This window comes from Corvus hawaiiensis, chromosome 3 (assembly GCF_020740725.1).
Source record: "Corvus hawaiiensis isolate bCorHaw1 chromosome 3, bCorHaw1.pri.cur, whole genome shotgun sequence".
Classification (NCBI taxonomy): domain Eukaryota; kingdom Metazoa; phylum Chordata; class Aves; order Passeriformes; family Corvidae; genus Corvus; species Corvus hawaiiensis.
Window position 1 is genome coordinate 38,420,667 of NC_063215.1, and position 19,153 is coordinate 38,439,819.

General features: G+C 42.9%; 1 protein-coding gene across 6 annotated transcripts in view; it reads right to left on the reverse strand.

The window, feature by feature from the left end:
- Window positions 1-589: 589 nt before the first annotated feature.
- The window catches only part of BACH2 (BTB domain and CNC homolog 2), a 188,173-nt gene continuing 169,609 nt past the window's right edge, over window positions 590-19,153 (reverse strand). For all 6 annotated transcript variants that reach the window (XM_048296920.1, XM_048296923.1, XM_048296917.1 and 3 more), the window contains 2 exons: window positions 10,791-10,997; window positions 590-7,545 (listed from right to left, as the gene is read on the reverse strand). In XM_048296920.1, coding sequence (XP_048152877.1) covers window positions 7,066-7,545; window positions 10,791-10,997 — 687 coding nt within the window. In that variant the 3' untranslated portion in view covers window positions 590-7,065. The remainder of the gene's footprint in view (window positions 7,546-10,790; window positions 10,998-19,153) is intronic.

A 19,153-nucleotide genomic window follows, 5' to 3' on the forward strand; every position in this document is an offset into this window, starting at 1 on the left:
CACAAACAGTCCCCGCTAGACCCCATGTCCTGCTTGTGGTAATAGCATCCGAAGCTGTTGTAATTTCTTCTTTCCTTTCTGGCTTTTCTGCTAATGGTCCATGGCACAGGTTTCCTCTTTCAGAGAGGAACACTACAGAGATTTTTCAGCTATGTTTTGTTTCTACAGAAAACTCTCTAAGTTTCTCTCACGTTTTCCTTAAAGGGGAAACAAACCTCAGCCTCTTCCCTTACCTTCCAATAAGAACACTGGCTCTTCAGAAGACCAAAACAAAGACTGAGCAGAATTGCCTGAAGTCATGCACTAGGGGAATGCATATAGATACAGCTTATTTGATTTTCCAAAAAAACTTATTTCACGTTTGCAAAGGAACACCCTGGGCTGTTCCTGCAGATCAAAGGTAACTGGATCCCTGGATCAAAGACTACTAGTGAATTAGCAGTGGGACCACGTGAGTAGAAGTCTCTTCATCAGTCTAGAGATTCACCTGGCAGTAACAAGCACACCCAACCTACCCTCCTGAATCTCACCTACAATCTACGTGTTAGCCGAGCCCTGCAACATTGATTTCAGAGTCAAGATGAGGCGATTTACAATACATAATGATATGTCTTTATTTCATCAACAGAAATGGTGTCTAGACAAAATTCAGTTAACACTAGCAATTCAAATGAATGAAAAGGGTTGGGTGGTTTTTTTTCATTTTTGTTTTTTTGCACAATACTGTATTTACAATGAGTAAATGACATTTTAAATTCATTAGTTCATAGCAATGCTTTCTTCCAAAAAGGTAAAAATTCTTAGTAACAGAGAGTAAGCATCAACAGCCACCTCATTTATTTATACAATAAAAATCACAAGAAACCACAGTCACCTAGAAAAAAAAATAAAGACAAGCTTAAGAACTAGTACAATAAAATGATGCATTGAATTAAGTTACATTAATCGCATAGAATTTGTGTAAAAAGTATGTAGAAAAAACACCTGATGTAACCTGTTACAGTCATTGACCAGTTATGAGAGGTACAGAGGGTTATACAGGTAGATATGTGTGAAAACTGTCCATACTGTTTGACCTGGGGAGGAAGAGAAGAGGGGTTGCACCCCCTTGCATACACTGATAAAACCCTGTTTTGAATATGGCCTCTGAAGTTTGTAAGGCATATATAAGAGGTGCACTTGTAACCAACTGGTTCTGGAACAAACTCTTAGGGCATCCCCACCCTTGAAATCAAAGGTGATGCTTGGAACTTTGAGTAAACAACCACGCACCGAATATCACCAAAGTGTTTAGTATCATTCCTGCTGGTCTGAGGGATCCAGAGAGCTTCAGGCAGAGCGAACGCAGTAGTGGGAACAGGACATGCACATTTCTCTCGGGTACATCACAGATGCAGGGTACCACTGGCCTGGGCACGGGGTGCCAGCCACAGCTCCCAGCACGGGGCAGCTGCTCCCTCCTCTGCCCACATCCCAGAGTGTGGGCTCCTCTGGCTGCAGGGATGAGCCCACCGTCGACTGCAGCCCCTGCTTGGCTCCCTCCAAAACGGGGGGGAGTCATTTGGGTTTGTAGCCTGGGACGATCTCTGCTTCTAAGCAATCAATGAAATCAAACACTGCCAGTTGCCATTTCTATTTTGGGATGCTAGTTTTTTTCTGCATGCCCTTAATTAGCCAAAAGGGACAACAGTGGCACTGCATGAACCACACAGTGACTTTCACTTACGGCAAGGGCTCTGCCCACAGTCTCTTAAGTTTGTACAAGAACAGGAGTCATCTAACTGGCTTTTTAGCAGTTGTTTGGTTGGGGTAATGAGCTCATAAAAAGATATTTTTATTATTCTTTCCTGCCCAAAAGTGATTTTGTTTGCAAAAATGGCAATATTATCCGTGTAATACCTTAAAATGCATATCAATAATTGACTTCGATATAAATAATACCTATCTTGGTGGAGTGTAGGAAAATACTGTACACTTAGTCTTTGCAAGTAATGCCATTAAAATTTTGAGAGTAAAGGGAATAATTATTCTACAGACCACCAACAATAGATCTTTTAAATATACACACAGTATTTGAACATATGCATATACACATATATTGTATTCTACAGCATCAGACCTGATGCCTGAGTCATAAAATACTCCAGGGAGTATTATAAATATACATATATGTATTATAAACAGGAAAATACACAAACACACACTCTGACTAGAATTATAGATGTATGTATACATACATACACATATCTTATATATGGATGCAAAATTAACTTGGACTGTGTTGGCAGAGACAAAACTGAAATGAAGTAAAAATCTGTTGAGAAAATTTCTAACAGGAAAGAGAGCAGAAATTCTTTATGTTAATAGTTTTAGTTTCACCTCACTTCTGATAAAAATAAAACTGCTCCATACTTAGCAGATCCCCTCCTTATGCAAAGACGCTGCTCATACTGAGCTAAAACTTCTCAAGGCAGCCCTAAAATAGAGACTTTTAAAATGATGTAGCCATAGGCTACAACATTCACCCAGAGGCACCTTCAAAATCATCTCAGATCAGGAAAAAAAAAGGTGGAAGCAGCACTCCATGTTGCAATGGTAGAGGATGTGAAGTGGAGCAAAATGTAAGCCTGTGGAAACCTGGCAAAAGTTCACTTTATCTCACTGCAAAATTCACTGTGGGTCTCCTATTCTGCAAGTGCACCCCTTGCTCTCTCTTCACCATCACAGCAGTGGATTACAAGACACAGGTGAGGATGTGGTGTTGATTCTGGAATCGCAACACTTCACCATGCTTTCTCCGCGTGGATCAGTCTTCATTTTATTACAGGATTATAGTGAGTCCAGCATGCAGATTTGTTTTATTTACTAGGCAATCATGAAGTCACATATTAAAAAAATTAAACATATATCTAGGCATTTTAACTTCTATGTAAGCACTCTTTAGGATACAGACTTGACGAAGTGTCGCATTCCAGATTAACAACCACACTATCAGCATTAATCATTTCTCTGGCAGGACTTAATCCACTTAGCAAAGTTATGTATCTCGTTCCCACTCTCCTTTTTAAAGAGAAGTAGCAGTTAGCATACTAATCACTGTGGCTTGCTTTTGCAGCACATTTTACTTCCTTGGGAAAAAAATAATACAGGGATTAGATCCAAAAATATAGTGCATCTTAAAAGCAGCATATACCCTTAGAAAGACATTTAATAAATTACTTGTACAATATATAAAATAATAGTTTTATACTGCAGCATCAAACTCTTGACGCCTGAGTCATCACGTTAGGAAGTCAGTGATATAAATACTGGGATCTCCTGGTAACACAGCCAACATTTTTGCTTTTGTTTTGCTTGTTTTCTGTTTTGTTTTCCATTTTGATTTTCCTCTCTCTCTTTTTTTTTTTTTAAAATATATTTTTTCACTACCTTTTTGTTCCAGAATCAGCTTGCAATGAGCTTTAATTGTGTTCAAGGCACCCCCAGAGAACGCAGAGAAACAAACACATTATATAGTGTAGTACTCACCTGACAAAGCATAACAAGCCTAAATGAAATGAGGTTTCCTGGCAATACAAGTATAGCAATAGCAGAGGAAAAGGAGGACTAGATACAGACTGGACAGAGCTCCAAGGACTCACATGCCCATGGGAGCAGTACAGTGCTCAGCGGGGAGATGGGGTCTCACCACGCCATTCCCAAGCAACGCCCGGCAAGATGGATGCTGCATGTATCCTCTTGGACAAATGCAAAGAGATTCTTAAGATCACAGTGACCACTGGCCAAACTCTTAAAATTCTGCTGTCAGATTTTTTTCGCTCTTCCCAATGATATTTTGTGGTCACTTGGTTTGTCTTTGTGAGAAAAGAATGGTTGGGTATGTAAACTGGCGTCCAGGTCTGAAACTAATTCTCCCAGTATCTTCCTTTAATGTTAGCCCAGAAACTGCTTTGAAAGCCACATGGTTCAAAATAGCAAAAAAACCCCTCAAAACAAAATAGAAACAAACAGCAACCACCACCACCACCAAAAAAACCCCACTGAAAAACCATGATACATGTAAATATAGGAAGCAATGACACAAAATCAGCCACTTCTAATGGGAAAGAATGAAATCAAACATCCAGAAAAGCTTGCAGGGGAGGGAAAGAGAGAGACGAGCGAAAGGTTGAGGAAGAGACACTTATTTGAGCAGTGGTTTTAAATATCAGTTCCCAAGGTAGAGGAAATCAAGAGACCCAGCACCAGTATGAGGCCAGGTCAAACCTAAGAGCTGCAGCGCAATGGGTTGTGTGGGTGGGTTTTTTAAACCGTTGGAATGAGGTCAAGAGTACCAGTTGCACATGAGTTGTTAGTAGAGTAAATCTTCATGTCAGGAAGCAAGTTAAAACTTGGTTTTATACTCATAAAACATTCTATCTATTCATATATATAGGAGGTCACTTAAAAATAAAAAAGGCAACAGAAAAACATCTTTAAAATACTGTGTCAGTTGACCCTTCCCTCCCGCCCGCCCCCAGCCCCCCCAAGTAGCTATGACTCTATAATGTGATTCACATTTAGTTTTAAATTCTAGCTTTCAACATGGTCTCATAGAAACAAAACTTCTCTGCGAAGCACAGAACTGCTTTGCAACGTCAACGAATTCAAAGGAAAATCAAATCCCACCCCCCCGCCAAAGAGCTTCTCAGTGAAGTTACCTGCAAAGGATGGCTGGGAGGGGGTTCAGATATTTTTAGGTTAAGCTCTTCTAAAAAGATAGGACAACTCCTCCCCCTTTTTCAACCATGTGAACTAGGAGTTTATGGCATTTGTATATTTTTGAACATTTAAAGGTAAGGATTTTGTACAGTAATGATTAATACTTAAACATAAATATTTTCCTACATTATATACTAGTTTTTCTTTGTACATGCGGGGAAAAAAGTATTTTCAACAAACATGGCACATGCTATATGCATTTCCTCCTCAGTAGCTTGGCTACAATAGTTTGGATGAAGAGGATAAAAGCAAGACTTTGTGGCGAGTGGGCGACAGTCCATGAGCACAGTCTGAAGATGGAAGAAAGTGGAGAGAGGGAGCTGATTCCTCCTCCAGGGTTCAAGATGCTGATCTACTTGAGTGCCTCAAAAAACCACCAGCGCACACCTCTAGTGTAAACGTTAGCACAGAAGACCACATTATCATTTAGTGCTTCTGAGAAGCTGCTTCCCCACACTTCCTTTTTTTTTAACAGGTGTGAACAGCTGGTCATTTTTTTTTCAGCAAGAACAAACAATATCAGCCAATAAAGCACATGACAGTTGTCGTCGATAAAGCCACACAACCTGGCACACATAGGGCAAAGAACCACAAAATAAAAACTCAGTACACTTAGAATAGTAATAATTATTAAAAAAGCATTAGGAGGTTGTTCTTCTGTCTACACTGTACATACAGATGTTATGCTTGGAAAGCTGCTGTCTCACACAGTCATAACATGAGTCAACATTAAGATACAAGTCCAATACAGTTACAACTAAGCCAATTCACTGAGTAGTCTCCTTTGAGACAGCATTCTTTTAGCTGCAGCTTGTGCTGAGGGCAATGCTGCAGGATGAGAGGATCCTGGAACACAAGAATTTGATGGGTAAGTGACCAAATCGGGTGTTGGCAAACGTATGTTTTGCTCTTAGAGGATACAGTGCTAGCTGGACTTCCATAAGGAAGCCAAAGTTAACAACTAGGGGTGTGATCCTGCAACTCCGCCTACCTAGGCAGGGTCACAGATTTCACCAGACCCACCTCTGCAACTTGGGTCTGGTGGGGAGAACAGGTAATGTCTGAGGACAGCTGAGGTCAGGCTCTGGGGACTAGCCGGAGCAGCAGTTGCTTCCATGAGTAAAGGATGCAGAGTGGGGCTGGAGAAAAAGCCCCCAAGTATATTGATGAGATCTCTGTTTGCCTTACTTCGTGGAACATATGATGAATTGATCCAGTTGTCAAATACACTTTTCTCTAAAGAGTGAAATATACTTTCCCCTATAAGACTCCAAAAGCATCATTAACAGCACTTAAACTTGGCTTGTGAAACAGAAAGAAGTCTAAATATAAAAATAATTCAAGCAGATTCTCTTTACAAATTGTATAGTGAATTCAGTATTTGGCAAGACCGTTTTTACTACATAATGAGCTCCTGAGTGTTTGTCTATTAGCTAAAAATTTTCTATTTCCTTTAAGCCATAAAGCAAAGAAAACCATATACTCAAGTTATTCTGAAGTCGTGACTTCATTTATGAAAAGAGGTTTGACCAGAAACTCAGTGCAAGTGGCAAAGTTGACCATTACTGTACAGTATCTGCAAGAAAATAAAATAACTCCACATTGCTCAAGTGGCACAAAATGGCTGTGCCAAAAAAATTGTCTATAATAAAATCTCAAATAAGTTTCCAACATTAAAATTTTATAAATAAGTACAAATTGAATGCTATTGCTGAACTGCGAACTGAGGAAAAAATTATCATGTAACAAGTTACCAAACTAGTTCTAGCATCGAAGACAAAAAGGAATGTTGGAACTTGTTTATACAATAGAAATGAAAGCTTCCAGTTTGTAGGATGAGAAAAACTGAGGCATGCAGGGACTCTTGCATATGGATATATATATTTTATATATATTATATATAATATGTACAGTTTAGCTATAAAACTTTGATGTGTAAAGAAGCTGTCTTCAATGAAAAATTGAACATTCAGAGGAAATTCCTGAGTTAGGGTTTTGTGACATGGGCCACTGAGAAAAAAGCTGTGGTTGGGTCCTCAGAGGTGTTATGTCCATCCCTGTTAAGATTGAAATCAACATACAAAAACAGACAGTGTTGCCACTGCTTCGTTCCCTGCCTGAGCAAGGGATAGCACCATTGTGAAGAGAACTCCTGCTTGTAGAGAGGAGGGAATACTTAAAAACAGTATTGCTGCTAAGACCACTGTAGTGTGCACCAAATACGTTCTTCTAGACAACGAATGAACACTGCCACTGGCTGACTGAAGAACACCTGACCAGGTGTAATGTTAAGGTTACGAGTCACTAGGTGTAATCTTTCCTAGGCTGCTCATCTGTTGTACATTTATCAGTCATTTCCTGACAGAAGTCTACCGTGACCGTTTGGCTGCTCTGCTCTGGTGGAAGCTCTCTCTCGGGGTAAGTACCTGCGTCAGCTCCATCCAACCCCCCGCCAGCTGAACAATTTTCCGAGATGTTGTTGGGCAGCCAGGGTGCTCCCAGTTGCACTGAGCCTTGCTCCGAGCAGCACTGCATGCTCTCCCCGACGCACTGGGAGGTCACCAGGCTCTGCTCCACACCAGCTGGGGTGGGGCTGATGGTGGTGACTGGCTGTAGATCCATGGGTCTGAGAACGGGGCAGTATCGGTGGAGAGCTTGGATCTGTTCCGGGCTCTGCATGTCTCTACACACTTCTTGGGAAAGACACGAGAAGTTGTCTAACAATTCTCCCATGCTTGCTTTCAGCTGGTTCCTTTCGGAGAGCAATTTCTCTTTCTCACACACCTGAAAAAGAAAGAAGGCATCTTAGGCTGGGGAAGGTACATCCACTGCATGCTCATTCTGGGCATGTATGAACAGAACCCAAGAACACCAACATGTCACAGTTGTTTTCATATGGCCAGAAGAAAAGTCACAAATACATCAAGTATTTGACCACCACGAGGTCTGCGTGGACTGTAGTTTGGGAAGCATCTGGAGAAAAACATTTGAACTGGAAGAGGATAGAATCACAAGTTATTCCCACAGAACTGTTCCCCGTATAAACTAAGGCTGCCTGACAGATGATACAAAAGAACTCTGAAAAAACCATTTCGATGGAGAAGTGCCATTTCCCATCTAATCAGCAAGAACACAGGGGTTAATTCCTGAAGTGAGGATAAGCTGCCAATGTTTGGTTTACCCTTGAACTGCTGGGTTGGCTGCTTAGGCTGGGGTGCACCCCCTGGAGCCCTGTTACCACTGAGAGAGGTGCGTTTATTCAGAAGAGAGGACCTAAGTGTGCTCTGTGGACTGCACCACGGCTTGTTTTCTTACGTCCTGGTGCTCAATGGTTTGGGCTTGATCTAATACAGATATTTTTATGATCTAATACAGATATTTTTATGAACCCAGCCTAAGGTTTCACCTCTAAAAAATGGTGTTGACTCAGTGTAGACTGACTGGGATGGTCCTGCTGCGTCTCCTTCTGTCTCAGGCAGGTGGGCATACTGCTCAAGAGAGTCGATGAGATTTTGTAGAGTACCAGAACTATTTCCAGAGCTGAGCTGGCCCCAAAAGCAGCACAGCCACGTATCTCACCTAGTAACACTGCTAAACCCAAGATGTCTCGGCATCTGAGGTGTGAAAGCTCCACAACTCAGATAATCCAGCTCTGGGTAGTTGTTGACAGCTGATAGTATTGTCCTGGGTCCAGAGCCCACACTGGAAGCATACAGCTGTGCGAATGCGAAAGAGAGCAGTGCACATGAAAAGAACGAACTGCTAAAATATTGATAAATCTATCAAGAAAGCATAAAAATAATAAAAAAATAAACAGATGCTCAAGTACATCTTGAGATGATGAATTATGGAGGAGAATATGCTGTGAGTTTGCAGGGAAAAAAGGGAATGTGAGTGGGTAGATGAATGAGTGAGAGAAAGCAGGCAAAAAATATTACCTATCAAACTCTGAGGATACAACCATTTCACTCACTGTCTGCTGTGAAACCATCTGTGTCAAGAAGATGGGTGACTTACAGTAAGTAACTACAGGGGGAAAAGGGGTCTTTCATAAAAAAGACCCAGCCAAGTGAAAAACCCTTAAACCACAGCACCTTTATATAATTCACGAGACTGGAAACTGCTGATCACAAAGTGAACAGAAGATAACAAAGGAAATTCCAGTGATCACGTATTGTGTGTTTATTCTTCTCCCTGTCCCTGTCTTCCAGCTCAGGGGGCTGGGTACCCAGAGAACAACAGGTCTCACTATTGAGTAAGACGGAGGCAAGGAAGGCATTAAGCACCTCAGCCTTTTCCTCCTTCTTTGTCACTATGTTTCTCCTGCATTCAATAAAGGATGGAGATTCTCCTTGGCCTTCCTTTTGTTACTGGTCTGTTTTTAAAAACATTTTTATTGTCTTCTACAGCAGTAGTCAGATTAAGTTCTAGTTGGACTTCTACCCTTCTAATTTTCTCCCTGCATAACTTCATGACATCCTTGTAGTCCTCCTGAGTCGCTGCACCTTCTTCCAAAGACAATAAACTCTTTTTTTTCCTTGAGTTTCAGCCAAAACTCTCCGTTCATCCAGGCTGGTCTTCCCAGTGGCTCGTCTTTTGGCGCATGGGGTCAGCCCGCTCCCATGCCTGTAAGATTTCCTTCTTGAAGAATGTCCAGCCTTCCTCGACTCCTCTGCCCTTCAGTACTGCCTCCTTAGGGATTTAGCCTCCTAAACAGGCCAAAGTCTGCATTCTGGAAGTCCAAGGTGGCAGTTCTGCTGACCCTCCTCCTTAGCTCTCCAACAAGCAAAAACTCCATCATTTTGTGATCACTGTGCCCAAAAACGCCTCCAGCCATCACTTCACCCACCAGCCCTTCACTGTTTGCAAACATGTCCATTGGAGTGCCTTCCCTACTTGGCTCACTCACTGCATATTGCCACATATCCAAGTCCCTTTCGCTAAATAGAAAGTCAGTGTTTTTTTGGGAAAAATCCTGCACCTCCAATGGTTTTTGATTCCTCAAAAGCAGGGATCAAGCCCACAAGGCCTCTCATATGCCATTCATTCATTCATTCCCTGAGATGCGTGTTTGTGCTGGGGAGAGGACTTAAAATTTTTATTTTCTCTATCCACAGTTGATTACGTCAGACAATAAAGGCAATGTCACAGGATTGCATGAAATCAATGAACCCAAATTAATTTTCAAGTGAAGGCTACAGGTTAAAGGCTGAATCACCCCTTGCTGGTAGTCCAGCCCTGGGAGAGCTACTCCTGGGGCTCTGGAGAGTGAGAGATGGGAACTCTTCCCCATCACCAGCTCAGTGCAGAGGGACAGGCATGTGCAGCTAAGACTGGACCTGCTTCTTTTGACAACCTGATGAGAATCCATCTACTCTTTCACTGTGCAGAACCTCTGACTCATCCTGTACACACTGTGCATTATACTCAGCGCAGGAAGCAGTTGCTCACTATTTTGTTTATCTTTGTTATGTTGTTTGTTTTGCATCAGTGGAGCACTACTCTGAACAATGTTTTGATTTTTCTTTTTTCCCCCCAGGGCTTCAGCAGCACAGCATCTGAAGGCTTCACAAGCCTTGATGATTTAAGCCTTGCAACCATCTTGCGAGGTCAGTGTCATCTCCCTGTTACAGACAGGAAGCAGACAGGCACAAGGAGCAGTGAGTAACCCAAAGTCACGCGGCTTTCTGCCATTTGTGAGGTGATGGCAACTCAGCTTCTTCCAACAGATCCCTGCTTCTTTCACACTATGTTTGCTACAGCTTGTGCAGAGAACAAAGCACCACGAAGCACAAAAAACCACACCTGAGTTGTCCATACCATGATTGAGAGAGGAATTTTCTGAGCAGCCACTTGGCCTCACTCCAGTCACCTCACTCCCTTAAAATGTGGTAGCACTGTCTTACAGTACATTCTGCTTATGAATGTACAAACTGACTGAACCCACTGAAGTCTGGAGTGGAATTGCTGTCAATGACCTGCAGGCTGCAGTGGGTGGAGCTGGGCTGCGGCGAGAGCACGGAACTCACCAACTTGCGGATTTCACATTCGAGGTTCTGAATACAGTCCAGTTTCCTCTTGCGGCAGCGCTGAGCTGCAATCCGGTTCTTGCTGCGCCGACGGACATCGTGGATGAACTCGAGCTGCTCTGAGGTTAGCTTGTGCATCTTTATCATCATCTGGAAATCATTCCTTGGAAGATCTGTGATTTGATCAACAGGAAAAGGAAGTTTCACCTAAAACAAACAAACACAAGACAAGAACAAAGAGTCATATTTTGCTTGCTCAATGCAAGCTGAACAACAGTGAGCGGAAGGACGATCATCTTTGCTGCCACCCCCTCAATAAACAACAAACCAAGTTTTACATTGAGCAAGTTCTTAACACTCCCTTGTGGCACACTGTGGAGGTCCAGATGGTAAGGATAAGATGATAATTGTACTTAAAGCAGCAACATATACGAATCTCGGACAAAAATTTCATCTTTCAACAAAGACCTAATAACTGATGTCATTGCATTAAAAGAAGGTTCTGTCCACTAGGAGACATGGCCTTTTGGAAAGAGTGAAGTACCTTGCTGCTATTAAATTCAAACTAGTTTCAAGGAAGGGGCTATTACCACAGCAGGAAATGTGTCTCTGGTTGGACTGCAGGACTGGAAGTTTGATTAAGTGTGAGGTTAAAAATGCAACTGACACCTCAAGGGGATGAAAAATACTGTATTGCAATTAGGAAAGGTCACCTAAGCAGCATTTCAACTGAACAGTACACCACGTAAGAAGAAAGGGTCAGAGGAGTGTGATGCAGCGTATCCTACCCTGCTAAAATATATATATTTTAAAATAAACCAATATATGTTGACACTGTAATCTTGCAGATTTTAAGAGCACTGAAATTGTATTTCTTGAAAAAGTCAGGGTCTGGCTTCAGGAATTCTTCCAATTATGCATTAAAGCAGAGCAAAATACAAAGCTCCCAGCAGTCTGAAGCAATGAACACACACTGTGTCAAAAGCTGGAGAAGGGTGGATGTGCTCAAAGACTTTAGCTTTTTTTTCCCAAAATCTATCAGCTTGCTCAAATCAAGGTAAGCACCTCTCCTTAGAAACCTTGCTCGATGTAGATGATGTAGAGCCTCGGACTGATAACTATCAAAAAACTGATGTTCCTCGGCCAACTGTTATATTTGGTGGTCAAATAAGAATCAGCTGACAAAGCTGAAGGAGATGCAGAGTAATTCAATTGACCCCTTCTTTTTATGAGTCATACCCTCACTGCCCAAAAGATGGCAGTAAATATTTATGTTTCTGTCCCTGTTTGGTACAATCGAACCTCTGGAACAAGGAGACTATTCTGCACACGGGCTATCAAAGAAAGTAAAGTTGCTCCAGCCAAATGAAAGATATGGGTTGAAAATGTTCCTTTGATATTTAAAATGTGCATTGTCTTCAAATGGTGCACTTCAAAATTACTTGGAGATAAAGAAAGTACAATATGGATTATAAGTAAGTTATCTTTATCAAAGAGCTGAGTTGTTCAAGCAGAACAGTTTGCTGAGGACACACGTACACCAACACACAGCGGTGGCCTCTGGCATCGACAGTCATGGACCCTCACCAGGCACCTGAACCTGCCAGTAAGCAGCTCCTCACCTTGTCTATGAGTGTTCTTGGGTGTTTTCTTGTACCCTTTCTATCATTGCCCTGTGCATTGCCAAGCCTGAGGTATGTAAAGTTCCGTGCAAACACGTGCAAACACCTACCACATTCTTTCAGATGGCTTCATGCCCTGAATGTTCATTCATGCCCCTCTGCCCCATGTGTCCAGGCACTGCTTCATAACACACTACTTGACAGGTCAATTTATACCAGCAAGGAATGCCAAACACTGCCCAAACCCTCCCAAATTCTTGCTTGTACACACAAAGGCTGACCTTCGGCACAGTGATGTGGACTACCTTGTTTACAGACTGCCAGCTAATGACAAGAAACCTGTTTGATTTCCCCTCCTGAGCCTTTGGATGGTCAACATAAACTCAGTGTCACCTGCTTTTCTCTCAAGCTTCAACCAGGGTCTGAAAATGAAAACAGCCCATGCTTTCCTCTGAAAGACACCACAGTTTCACTGCAAAACCAGCCCTTTCATGTTTCCAGTTTTTCCTTATTTTTTTAAGACCAAAACAGAAAGCAGCATTACCTTTATTTCTCCCTACCTCTCCCTTTCAAAACATATTTACTTGCAAGGAGGAGATGTGCTTGCAGCTGGAATGGGAATGAAAGAGAAGCAACTTAAATATGTCAGGTAGAAGTTGCTGAAGGGAAATGGGAAAATAAATAAAACCAGATTCATTAAAAAAAAAAGGGATTGAAAATAAAACCATCTACACAGCAGACCAGAGACTGCTATCAGTAATCCCAGCATAATCCCACTCATGTCACAGGCAGCACTGCACAGGATTAAAAATGTGAAAGGGAAAGTGGAAGTGAGTCAGACTCATTTCCTTCACCATTCACAGCATTTTTATTGCCTGTCTCCCTCTTCGAAATCAGCTGTCAACTGAAAAAAAAATACCAACCCACCAAGCTTTTGGCACGGACACAGTGAATAACTGCACCAGGGTGTTGCTGCAGTGAGAGGCTAAAGTGTTTTACATCTGCACAGGGCAAGACTCTCAGCTGGTATTTATCATAACAGAGTGGTGAGTCATTTTGCAAGAGCCTGCAACTGTGCAGTGGGTGGGATTCATGTGACTCACCCAGAGCTGCCTGAAATGATGGGTTGGGACTACCTAGTATCTGGGTCCCTTCAGATGGCAATGCATCCTGCGCGGCTTCTCCCCGCTTCTGGCTGCAGAAGGAGTGGACTTAAGACTCAGAAAAGATTCTGCATCTTACATTATCTATAAGGAGGCGAGAGAAACCTTACCTGAGGTGTCTGAAAAAGACAGTCAATCTTTTCTAAGATGCAAAAGAAAATCCCAGCGAGTATACTTTCTCGAAAAGTTTTCTTTCTAATAACCATGACTTTTTGGTTCAAACTATTTCAAGTTAAAAATATAAGTGGGATCCCTGCTCCTTCCAGGAGTTACTCCAGCCAGAGCTAACCTCACAGAGCTCCAGAATCTTCCCTTATCAGCACAATTACTCTTTCCATGCATTTTTACACCAGCAGCACAAGCTCATTATCCACCACACAACAAACAACCTGGCACCTTCTACCACCACTGCAGACTCTATTGCCCCAACTCTGGCTGATGACACCCAATCCACCCTGGTGAAAAAGGAAATCTGGTTAGGATTTTGTGGCATTTTCCCCCCCATATCAATATTAGGATACCAGTGTAAATGTCAATGCTTTGAGTGGCTAAGTCAGAGCAGCGATGTAGACAGACAGGGACAGTGACTGACTCAGCACTTGCAAGGCCCATATATTACCAATTCCTTCAAGCTTCACTAGTTAGTGCCAGCTTGGATCATATGCTAGTTACTGCTGTCCTGCTCATCTACTGTACTAGTTACTGCTGCTGCTGCTGCTCTCCTGCCTCTCCTTTTTGTCTGGAATAAAGGAAGGAGTCTAGGACCTGTATTCACTCACATTAAAATATAAATGTCAACTGTTGGGAATTTCTTTATCCTATGCCTAACCTTAGCTTTTTCATTCTTCCTTTGTATCTATATTAAGACATCATCTTCCCTGAGCTGCTAAGTGCTAATAAAGGCAATGAACTTTCCAAGCCTGACTTTAACATCACAGAAACTAAAAGGACTAATATATTATCCATAAGAAAAAACAACCATTATGCAGTGGGTATGGGAAGGTGGAACTCATCATACCAGTTGGTCAGTTGCTCCAGAGCTATAAGAAAAAAACCTGCTGCCTTAGTGCCCTCAAATCCTGAAAGCCTCTGACACTTAAAATTGCTGTCCTTGGAAGGCTCTCAGGACCCACCCAAGCAACCCAGCACAGGGGCTCAATCATACTAATGCCTTTTTTATATGCAGAAATGGGTACTTTGCTTCACACAAAAGAGCCCAAGATATCAATGTTGTTTTTCCAAGTACTTTCCTTAGCATGCAAGTCTGTCTTCCACAAACACTCAAGAAGAAATTAATTCCAGGACAGGAGCTGAGGTACGTCCACCTGCATTAGGGGCTCAGTTGCCTACATGGTATTTCAGGCACCACTTGTGGTCCTACAGAATAGGGACCTATTCCTGTCCTGGTTTCACTTGGACAGAGACTATCTAAGAAGCACAAAGACAATGGGCCATCATTTGTGTAAGAGATAGCCAAGATGCCCTCCCACTCATTTTCTTATCCCACTGTCTACTGGCACAGGTAAAGCTTCAAAACACCTCCTTTTTCCAGGTGTCAACTACACCAAGATGGCAAAGGACTGCAAAAGGAGAATGGTGAGCCCAGGCAGTGAAGATCTACTATTCTGTCAATAAACCAGGCTCTAAATTGTCCCATTTCAGATCAGCAGGTCCCACTGCAGACAGTGAGTTCCATCTGACACAAGACACCTGATGGCCCTGTAGTGGCATGGGGTCAACTCCAGCCTCACCTTGTGAGGGCCATGAGAGGCATTTGGGTCAGCAAAAGCTGCCTGAGAGGGCACTGCAATGGACCTAGTGGAGGCAGCCTGGGTAACCTTTTGATTTGCTACCTGCCTCACAGACATAGGGGACGAGGCTAATCCCATGGCTGAGTGCTTTAATGCAACAATCAGGAGATGTGGATGGGGTTCTCATCCTTTAGCCCGTGACTTGGACTTGTATTCAGATCACACACTGCTGGTGCTCAGAATGCTGGGCTGACCTCTTCCCATTCACGTCTTGCAGTGTCCCCAGCTTTCAGCTCTTCAAAGGGCACAACAGTACGATACTTCTGCCCTTTAACAGGCTTCTCTGAGACCAGGGATAGCACAGAAACACAGACAGAAGCCACAGGTGCACTTAAGAATGGAAGATCAGGCAGTGAAATGAGAGGGGTTAAAGTACAGTATTTCTCTGAAAGGTTTGCTTTTGCAGCTCAAGAACTGGAGTCCTTTAAGAGCTCATGCAAGGTCTTCAGATCAGGGTATAAAAGAACTGGTTGTAGGGCTCCACGAAATAATACAGTGTTTAAAAGGACCCTCCTGAAATTTCAGGCTCTCGGTGTTGTTGTAATCCAGAAATTCTTTGCTACCAGTATGGAGACCATTCCTACTGAAGAGAGGAAAGAAAACAAAACTCCCATGAAGTTTATCTTACAAGACTGATGTTTGACAAACCCCATTTAAACAGACATTGAGAAACAATTCCCAGTGCTCTGCTGATGCCATCCTAGTCAGGAGAACATCTACCAGAAAATGATCTGGAGACCAATTTTTCTCACTTTCAAATTTGCAAACCTAGTAAAATCAGGAATGCTGGGGTGACTGCTCATCAAATTCTGGGGAGGTATCACATACCACAGCAAATTAAACCCTTCACATGTATTTTTCTTGGTTGCCCTTCTTTCCATGTAACATTCTTCACTGGGTAGGAATATTAAGCAGTGAAGCAGACTCAGATTAGGTAACTCAGCACAGTTCCAGTAGATTCCTGGTGGAGCAACATTGGTTTACTCTTTTCTGGGGCTCTGACTTGCAGTATTTTGCTAAGCACCAGCAGATGAACAGAGAAAGGGTGGCTGCCTGTCACGTAACATGGAGGGGTTTTGACTCTTGCTGAAGGTTATTTACCAACAATATCCTCAAAGGTCTAATTGCATTAGCTTTGCTTTTATGAAAATTTCCTTTGAAAAGTGACTCACTAACCCAGGCGGGAAATTCTTTTGAAATATGGATGAAAAGACATTGAATGCAATTCTCTAGATAGTTCTTGGAAAACTCCACCTCTTACCTCCTCTTGCCCTTGTTTATTTTTTTCCTCAGAAAACTCACTTATCAGATTAGACTGAGCTGAGATTTCTTTTTAACTGGTTTAGTAGTACAATATTTTTTACAAATTTTCTATCAGAAAATTAAGTACTCTTAAGTACTTGATGAAGAAAAAGAATACCAAGAAAAGTAGGTAGTGCAGAAGTTTCTGTTCCTAAGTAGGTTAACAGATTGACAGACTACTTCCTTCTCAACAATTCATTATTTCAGGGCTTATTGTTTTGTTGTTGCTATTTTAAGCAGGATTGTCAGAACCTGCCTGTAAGCACTGAGCTTTAAGTCTTCTCTCTAGTATTATATCTCAGTAATTGATTTTTCACAACCTGTGGAGGCCTGAGAGAGCTGAGTGAAAAGAGCAACACAAACTATTAAATATTTCTGTGAAGTCCCAATAGCTCAAGGAACAGCCCTGTTCCTGCAAGTCTGTACCATGGGTACACCCCACACTGCACTTGCTGCCTCTATCAGGAAGCCTTAACAAAGGGAGATTGCAGAAGAGTCTTGGTGGCTCCAGGAAGGGAAGCAATAGGCAAGCACATCCTGGAGAGGATTTACCAGTGGTGTTACAGGACTGCCACCTCCTCTGACAATTGTGACTGCCATCTGCACCCCCAATAAGACAGAGGCTCGTCACAAGGTGGGGTCACCTTCACCCACATGACATCATGCTGAGCCCTAGCACCCCATTTCTGGCACCAAACAACTTTGTCTATGTGCTCCTGAATGGCATCTGACTGTGGGAAAGCAGAATGCCTGAAAAAAGCAGAGAGAAGCCTTTTACCTAGTTCTCACACAATCAATACATCAGCAAATGATGGTTTGTGACATTAATTCTGGCAGCGACAGCACTCTGGGAGCCAAATTAAGACCAACTAGGTCCAAATTCCAGGGGAACTGAGCAGCCCTGTGAGATAACTGATGGTCAGAGTCCGCCAGGCTTATTCCCATCAGGCCATCCCACCCCGATGGAAGCTGACCTGCAGCAGAAGAACCTGCATGGCCACTCTCCAGAAGGGCAAGCATGTCACCCCCAGATATCTTATCAGGTGCTTTTTGAATAGAAGCCCAGAAAACACTGTGTGCTCTGATATGGAGGGGGAAAGGGACCCCATCTGTGAAGTCATCGGGACAGGAAGGGCAAAGCAACAATTTCAAGAATGGAGAAAGATTCCCATGCAGCTTGCAGAGAGGTGAAGAGCAGAAAGCTGTCCATTTCAGACAGCTGTGAGTCTCTCCTGCTGTTTTCATCACAGCCAAACTGCTAAAAGTAGGTAGAGCAAGTTATACAAGAACTTCCTGCTGCTGTTACATATTTTCTGGTGTCTGGTTTAAGATACCCTTTACTGAGGTTTCCACAGCAGCAGATCTTGCAGGATTGCAGGATACACACCCCAAGTCACTGTGTAAATACAGTATTGTTTAATGAGGCTGCAGTCTGTTCTTGTATTGGTAACAACCTTCAAAAGATCATTTTTGAGACAAAATCTCTACCAAAGTACTGGTGTGATCTGTTTACCCTTGGCTTGTTCAGGATAGTGCAGTGCAACCTCATGGAGCATTAATTCCTCACCACATTTTTAATGCCTAGCAGTCCTAATCAAAATGCCCTGGGTATAAAAAAAAAAAAAAAGCAAAAAAAAAAAAAGCGCCTTATCAGCAGTCCCAGGGAGAAAACTTGCTCAGCACAGTTCAGAAAATCTTCCCCAGAGGAAACCAGCAGCAAAACCAGGAGTGGCGCAAACCTCTCCTAGCACTGTCTCAGAGCCAGATGTCTGCCTGCCAGCAGCACACCCAGACGGCCTCCTGTAGCTGCCTGTTTGCTCCTTCTGTGTCCCCCCTCTCATCCATGGTCTCCTGCACATATTCACATACCTTTTTTCTGGGAAACCACCACCAGTCCCCTATAACCCTCTAATTTCACTCTTCCAGGCTCATTTCTGCTGCAGCATATCTCCGCACAATTAGGTAATTATGACAGCTAATTAATTATCAAACCTCAAAAGACTCACCTCTGCCCTCTGTGCTGCCTCATGCTGAGCAAGCAGCACACATGGGTGGAGATGGATGGTCCCCGGTCCCTGATGCCCTCTGCCCCTCGTAAAAGCAGGACTTCACTGAGAACCCAGCTGTGGCCAAACTGAGCTGCTGCAGAGCTTCCCAAATGAGATCTCCTGCACAGTATCCCAGGCAGCCTCCCAAAGAGACTCCTCTCCCTTCTGCATTGTCCCCTGCTTACGACATGGGGATGAAGAAGAACTGTCCTCTCAGAATCACTGGTCCAGTGTTACCAGGGTTTAGGACATCAGAGGCTCCCCAGGCTCTTCAGCCCTTCCTTAAAGCTAAGCAGCTAATTAAAGGAAGCACCCACATCCGTCGGAAAAAAGAAAGCCTGGAATGTAGCTGGAATAAAGACTGAGGGATAGAATTAAGTTCAGTCTTTTCATCCCTACTCCATAAGTAAGCCCACA